Here is an 8,189-nt window from a genome sequence, read left to right as displayed (position 1 = left end):
TTTTTTTTTTTTTTTTTTTTTTTTTTTTTTTGAGACAGAGTTTCGCTCTTTTTGCCCAAGCTGGAGTGCAATGGTGCAATCTCGGCTCACCGCAACCTCCGCCTCCCAGGTTCAAGCGATTCTTCTGCCTCAGCCTCCCGAGTAGCTGGGATTACAGGCATGCGCCACCATGCCTGGCTAATTTTGTATTTTTAGTAGAGATGGGGTTTCTCCATGTTGGTCAGGCTGGTCTTGAACTCCTGACCTCACATGATCCACCCGCCTCGGCCTCCCAAAGTGCTGGGGTTACAGGCGTGAGCCACCGTGCCCAGCCCCTCTTTCCATTTTATACCAAATTTCTGGGATCATTTTCCTTTGTTCTAAAGTTTGGCCTTTACAATTCAATGTTTGTTTACCTTTGAAGATAATTTGCCAAGCACACGATTCTAGGTTGACATTTATTTCGCTTAATGTTTTAAAGACATAGTTCTATTGTGTTTTGGCTTCTATTGTTTTTGAGAAGTCTGCTGTCATTCTGATATTTTTGTCCTTTTTCTGTGGCTGCTGTTAAGATCTTCTCTTTGTCTTTAGGTGTCCTGCATTCTCACTGCTGGTGTCTGGGTATGGGTTTCTTTTCTTTTTTCTCTTTTGAGACAGGGTCTCATTTTGTCACCCAGACTGGAGTGCAGTTTGGGTGCAATCTCGGCTCTCTGCAGCCTTGACCTCCTGGGCTCAAGCGATCCCCCGTCCTGTAGCTCCCCAGGGGACTACAGGCATGCACCACCACACCCGGCTAATTTTGTGATTTTAGTAGAGATGAGGTTTCACCATGTTGACCAGGCTGGTCTCGAACTCCTGGATTCAAGGGGTTTATCCATCTCAGCCTCCCAAAGTGCTGGGATTGCAAGCGTGAGCCACTGCACCCAGCTGGATTTCTTTTTATTTAACCTACTGGTATATGTTGTGCTTCCTGGATCTCCGTATTCATGTTTATCATCAGTTCAGGAAAATATACAGCAATTATTTTAAATATTGCTTTTACTTAATTCTTTGCATTTTGCTTCTGGGCTTAGATTAGATATATATTAGGCCTTCTTATTATCTTAGTATCTTTTAATATGTCCTTTATATTTTCCATTTTCCTAGGCAATTTCTTTGTATATATTTTCCAGCTTGCTAATTCTTTCTTCACTGTGTTGGATATTAAGATTTTAATTTCTTAAATTTCCTTTTTTCCCCCAATATGCTTGTTCATTCCCGATAGGCTCTTACTGCTTTCTTTCTTTTTTTTTTTTCCTGAGACGGAGTCTCGCTCTGTCGCCCAGGCTGGAGTGCAGTGGCCGGATCTCAGCTCACTGCAAGCTCCGCCTCCCGGGTTCGTGCCATTCTCCTGCCTCAGCCTCCCGAGTAGCTGGGACTACAGGCGCCCACCACCTCGCCCGGCTAGTTTTTTGTATTTTTAGTAGAGACGGGGTTTCACCGTGTTAGCCAGGATGGTCTCGATCTCCTGACCTCGTGATCCACCCATCTCGGCCTCCCAAAGTGCTGGGATTACAGGCTTGAGCCACCGCGCCCGGCCTCTTATTGCTTTCTTATCTTGGTGATTGCTTCCTTTTCTTCTTGAAGCATTTCACACATTGCTATACTACATTCTATGTCTGCTCTGTGCCAGCAAAATGTGTGTTCTGTTCAGGGCCAATATCACCGTTCCAATCAACCCTTCCATGGGTGCAAGATTGAAGGACTCTCAGGTACCTGTCTGCCACCCCATGGCAAAGGACTGGAAAGTGGAATGTTTGGATTCTCTCTAGGGAAAAACATTTTACATAATGCTTATAAATGACACAATTTCTGTGGCTTATTTTTACTACAGAGTTTAAACTCTTAGTGGATAGGGAGTACTTTAAACTTTGCTTAACTGATCCTTGGTTCTCAGTGAATAGTAAATCAATCTCCATCATGGTTTCAGAAACTCTAAAACAACTAATTTCATCCAAGAATGTATACTAGTTTGGAGTAATGATGTTTTTGTCTCTATGTTTAGTAGTCAGTGTATAATAATACTTACGACATAAATGTAAGCTAGTATTGTTTTCAAAACATTCTCATACCGCCAGGCGTGGAGGCTCATGCCTATAATCTCAGCACTTTGGGAGGCCGAGGCAGGAGGATCGCGTGAGGCCAGGAGTTTGAGACAAGCCTGGGCAACATATTGAGACCCCATTTCTACAAAAAATAAAAAATCCCTTGACGTGGTGGTGCATGCCTGTAGTTCCAGCTGCTTTGGAGAGTGGCTGAAGTGGGAGGGATCCCTTGAGCCCAGGAGGTTGAGGCTGGACCGTGTCTCAAAAAACAATATTGAAAAAGAAGAAAAAAACCTTCTCACACTTGTTATCTTGTTAAAGGTTAAAAGTGAAAGTGAATTTTAACGACTGTAGTTTTGATTTGAAACCCTTGGCAAGAGCTCCTTATCTTTTGGAATCCCAGGAAGAAGAAAAAACAGTTATTTACAAGTAAGTCTGTTCTTCCATAGTGTTGCTTTTCTTTTGCTAAGATGCTAGACTGTGCTGTCATCCCCTGCCATCCTGTCATGTTGCTGAGACAGTGCTGAGGCACACACCAGGCTCCATTGTGGGAGGACACTGGGCATCTCCCACCACTGTGTCTGGTGAGGTGGCAACACTTCCCAGGCTTTTCTGGTCTTAAAGAACAAGTAGGCTGGGTGCGGTGGCTCGTGCCTGTAATCCCAGCAATTTGGAAGGCCAAGGCGGGTGGATCACCTGAGGTTAGGAGTTTGAGACCAGCCTGGCCAACATGGTGAAACCCTGTCTCTCCCAAAAATACAAAAATTAGCCAGGCATGGTGGTGGGCACCTATAATCCCAGCTACTTGGGAGGCTGAGGCAGGAGAATTGTTTGAACCCGGGAGGCAGAAGTTGCAGTGAGCCAAGATTGTGCCACTGTACTCCAGCTTGGGCGACAGAGCAAGACTGTCTCAAAAACAAACAAACAAAAAATGAACAACAACAACAAAAACAAGTCGCTAATACAGAAATAACAAACACAGAAATGGAAAAAAATTGTTAACAACTTGTACTAAAGCTACAAGGTTAGGAGATTTAAAATTGAATTGGAGTAGTATAAATGGAGTTTGGGACTGGTTTGGGTGGGTAGTAGCTGTTACAATATCTTACCCAGAGTGAAAGATGTTATAATCAGAGAGGTGGTACATACTATCAAATACTATGTATATAATGTGAGGAATCATCTCAGCTAACTAGTTATAGAATTAAGAGATTTCTCTACATAATTACGTAACTTGTAACTATCTGGTTAAAAGTCATGCAGTCCCTCAGATATTGCTGGAGGGAATGTAAAATGGTGCAGCAACTTTGGAAGGCAGCTTGGCAGTTTCTCAAGATGTTAAACATTAAATTATTATGTGAACCAGCAATTCTGCTCCGAGGTTTCTACTCAGGAGTAATGAAAACATATATCCACATAGAGGCTAGGATGTGGGTGTTCATAGCAGCATTATTCACAACAGCCAAAAAAGTGGAAACAACCCAAATGTCTATCAGCTGATGAATGGATAAACAAGATGTGGTATATCCATACAATGGAACGGTGATACATGCTGCAACATAGACAAACTTCAAAACCATTGTACTCAGTGAAGGAAGCCAATAACAAAAGGCTACATATAGTATGTTTTTAAATACAAAATGTTCAGAAAAGGCAAATCTATAAAGACAGAAGGCAGATAGTAGTTGCTTAGGTCTGGGGATAGGAGTGGAGAGTGAGTTAATGAGCATGGAGCCTTGGGGTTGGTGAAAATGTTCCAAAATAAGATTGTAGTGGTGGTTGCACAACTCTGTAAATATACTAAAAACCATTGACTTGTACACTTAAAATGGGTGAATTTAATGTCATATAAATTATACCTTATTAAAATTGTTGATAACAATAGTAAAAAAAAAACCTGGCAAGGTAGAAGAAAAGTGAGCTTATGTGACTTTCTAGGAGATAAGCTTACAATTCTCTGTTCCTAAAAAGTGCCCAAAGTAAGCTGCAGTAGTTTCTTTTCCTGAACAGGCTCAGAATTTGTTGAATAAATACAGTGTGGCACAAGCTGGAGGGCTTTTGGAGATGCTGGTATGACCAGCAGAGAGAACGACTGATTGTCTCCCAAGGACCTTAGTGATGTAAAGTAGAAACAGATGACAGCTGGGGAGGGCGCTGGCCAACATGGGCTTACTGTTCTTGAGGTGTGGTGTAACCATTTGCTGGGTTGTCTTTTGAATAGGAGCCACAATTGAGGGGAAAAAGGAAGTGTCCAAACTAAGCCCTATTTGCTTGGTAGCTGAAGGCCTTAAAAGATACAATGATTGATTGAAAAGATAGAATTGAGAATCACTCTTGCATATTAGGGTCCAAAGGAGTAAGTTCCTCTGCAATCCCTAATTGCCAGAGTCTCAAATAGACCTGGTTGGGTAAGATTTTAGGATAATCGGCATCTTCATTCCATTTAATTTTGATAAATGATATAAAAGGAGAGATTTTGTTCTCAAATACATCTTCTAGCAGAGCGAGACCCACATGTGAAGGAGGATATTGTGTTGCTGGAGTAGTGGGGTCCTATATTTTAGATTAGAGGCTTAAGTCTAGGCTTACTCTAGAAGGCGGAGGAAGACTGGATTCTCTTCCATGAAAAGGGAAGCATCCCAATTCTGGCAGCAGGGGTGGAGAAGGCACATTTGTCTTTGGCAGAGTTAGACCTTCTCAGGGAGGGCAAACTGGACAGCTCTGTGAGGGATCCTTCACTCCAGAGGACCCAAAGCTGTCTGATGAAGCAGCACAGAGACTGCAGATGAAACGGTGACTAGAGCAAGGCAATACTATTTATTTGGATTTATTTTCACACAAAAAACATGTAAATACATTTATTTTCACAAAAATACATACATTCACATAGAACTCATCACCTTCAAATTTAAATAAAAATATTAAGTGCTACAGTTGAGTTGAGAGTTAAGAGAATCCCTTCCTTTCTGGTTCCTTCATGCAGAAACAAAGGGTCATCCTTTCTAGAAAGAGAACCGCTGTGTTATCGAGACGGAAAGAATCCAAGTGCCAAAGAGGCCACCTCTGAAGGGTATTTTTCTTCCTTGAGCCTCAGCCAGGAAGGAGGCAGAACGAGAGGAAGACCAGAATGGGTAAGAGCTGGGGCTGTCCCATTTCATCATACATAAGGCGGCAACCGCTGATACCAAAATCTGAGCACCTGGGAACTTTCTTTGTACGGCAGGCTTCCAGGAAGAGAGGAGGCAGTGGGGAATAGGTTAGAAGCAGCTGAGGGGCAGGTGTCCTTTATTCAGAGGGAATGGAGAGAGCCACCTGGCTCCCTGGTGGAGCCACACGATGAGGGTGCCCCCGGTGGGTGGGCCACACTGTCCAGGATTTCCCTAGCCCCTCTCTCGTTCTGCCATCTCTACCCTGTCTCTACTGTCTACCACTTAGCATAGCCAAGCCAGGGCCCACATTTTGTTATTCTTAAGGCAGTCAAGATAGGTAGAAAATTTTCAAAAGGACTAATACTAAATTAGAGTAGTAAAATTTGGGAAGTGAAAGCCCCCATATTGAGAGATTGCTGGCAACAGAGAGGAGCACCCGTGCTTTCTCACTCGGCACCTCGTGACTCCTGGATTGCATTAGGGTCGAGCGAGGGCTTATTCTCTGTGGACCCTGGAGTAGGCCCTGTGACTGGTGAAAAGGATCCCAGGAGAAAACTCATGAATAAGGGAGAAAGTGAGACTTCAGACTGAAATTACTAGAAATGCTTGGAAGTAAAGGAGGAAAATGAAACTGAGGAACCAGACCAGTTAATTAAAACCTGGAGTAACCAGGAGATCCAGAGTTTCCTGAAAGAATGGGAATTTCTTGCATTTGAAGAGCTGAGAAGAAGAATCATGAATTATTGAGAGGAATTGCCTAGTGTCTCAAGCAGGGGGTCATAAAGAAGAGCTGGCGCCTATATCTCCAGTTGACAAGCTTGCAGGGCTCATACTGGACTCCTCATGAGGCCAACTCAAGGCCAGGGAGCAACCCTGGCCCTGTCCTTACAGAGAGGCCCTACACAGGATTCTGGGATACAGATAAAAGGACAATGCCTTTTCAGGTCCTCTGTGCAGATGTGATCGTCCCTCCAACTCCTAGTGCCAGCCCCTGTTTGCTCCGAGGCTCTGCTATTAGTCCCCTGTGTGATCTCCAAGAAGGATCTTCAGGTCCCAGATGGGGGCCCTCCACGGTCAGCTCCATGCCTGTTGTCTGCCGTTGTCCCTGCAGCCCCCAGCCCCAGCAGCAGCTGTCAACCTCTTCTGACCCTGATCTCGATTTTGAACTTAAAGACATTTAGAACCTGGATTCTTGATTCTGTGTGAATGACCATGGAAGAGCACAATTTTATACCCTGGTGCATGACTCCTTCCTCTCCCAGAATGTGCAATAAATGAAGAAAAAAGCCCCAACATTTAAAATGTAAAGTTTATAGAAATACTAGGTGTTGGGCCATGTGCAGTGGCTCACGCTTGCAATCCCAGCACTTTGGGAGGCCGAGGTGGGCGGATCACCTGAGGTTGGGAGTTTGAGACCAGCCTGACCAACATGAAGAAACCCTGTCTCTACTAAAAATACAAAGTTAGCCGGGCATGGTGGAGGGTGCCTGTAATCCCAGCTACTCAGGAGGCTGAGGTAAGAGGATCGTTTGAACCCGGGAGGTGGAGACTGCGGTGAGCTGAGATCATGCCATTGCACTCCAGCTCAGGCAACACGAGCAAAACTCCCATCTCAAAAAAAAAAAAATCTATCTATATATAGATATATATTTACATATATATAGATACATATAGATATATATTTTATATATATAGATATATATTTACATATATATAGATGTATTTACATATATATAGATATATAGATATATATTTACATATAGATATATATAGATATATATTTACATATATATAGATATATTTACATATATAGATATATATAGATATATATTTACATATATAGATATATATTTACATATATAGATATATAGATATATTTACATATATAGATATACATATAGATATATATTTACATATATATAGATTATACATATCTATATTTACATATCTATCTATCTGTCTATCTATCTATCTATAGGTGTTTACAGAGCACAGATTTCTCATCCTAAGGTAATGGTGGCCATTTGACTGAGCTAGCCCAACCTACCATTTCTGGGTCTAGGTGGAGCTTCTCCCTCCAGTTCTCCTGCCCAGAGTCAGCTTCTTAGGAGTGTATTTGAGAAGTCATGGCCTTCCTCCCCACGTGAATGGCCTGTCTTCTGAGTATCCTTCAATCTTGCCATCTTCCTTTCTGTCTCTCCATTTCCCCACTCCTATCCCTAAAGGACAGGGGCGCTACTTTTTTTACTCATTCATGAAAATTTACTAACCTTTTCTTTTGTGTGTTTAGCTCCTTTTACTGCCATGTTTTGGTATCCTCCCATGTTCTTGCTTGCTTCCTCAAAATTTTAACAAGCGCTAACTCTGAGCCAGGCAGTGTTTGAGGGGCTGGAGACACAGTGGGAAACAAAACAGAGACGGCTCCTATTTCCTGGAGCTTACATTTTGGTGGAGAAATAGACAATAGTCAACCAAATAAACACATAACATCATGTGAGTTAGTAATAAGGAAAACAAAGCAGGTAGAGGGGTGGGGTGGGAGGGTGGGGGATGAATGAAGAGGACTGTTTTAGGTGGAGAAGTCTGAGGAGGCTTCTCCTCTGAGATGACGTTTGTGCAGCAGCCTGAGGAACCCAGGGAGTGAGGCGTGGAGAGATCTAGGGGAAGAGTGTTGCGCAGATGGATGGGCCCAGGCAAAAGCCTGAGATGGGAGTGACGCTGGTGTGTTCAGGAAACAGCAAGAAAAAGTGGGGAGGCTGAAGACAGTGAGTGCTGAGAGAGGGCGGGAGGTGAGGCTGGAGCAGAGGCAGGAGCCAGGCAGGTGGGGGTTACAGGCCGGACCAGGGAGTTAGAATAAAATTCAAAGTGTGAGGGGAAGCTGTGCGGAGGTTTGGAGTAGGGGGAATAATATCTAGTCAGCATTGTACAAAGAAGAACATGGCTGCTGCATAAACAACTGCAGTTGCTGGAGCCGAGG

The 8,189-nt window shown here is 43.3% G+C and overlaps 1 protein-coding gene across 1 annotated transcript in view; it reads left to right on the top strand.

The window, feature by feature from the left end:
- Positions 1-8,189, top strand: part of FAM228B (family with sequence similarity 228 member B) — a 51,367-nt gene that overhangs the window by 40,713 nt on the left and 2,465 nt on the right. Inside the window, 3 exon segments of the mRNA XM_023229984.2 lie at positions 2,385-2,492; positions 5,047-5,170; positions 5,172-5,194. Coding sequence (XP_023085752.1) covers positions 2,385-2,492; positions 5,047-5,170; positions 5,172-5,194 — 255 coding nt within the window.

Source organism: Piliocolobus tephrosceles, chromosome 15 (assembly GCF_002776525.5).
Source record: "Piliocolobus tephrosceles isolate RC106 chromosome 15, ASM277652v3, whole genome shotgun sequence".
Classification (NCBI taxonomy): domain Eukaryota; kingdom Metazoa; phylum Chordata; class Mammalia; order Primates; family Cercopithecidae; genus Piliocolobus; species Piliocolobus tephrosceles.
The sequence above is the reverse complement of the archived record's forward strand: the minus strand, read 5'-3'. Positions and strand labels throughout refer to the sequence as shown.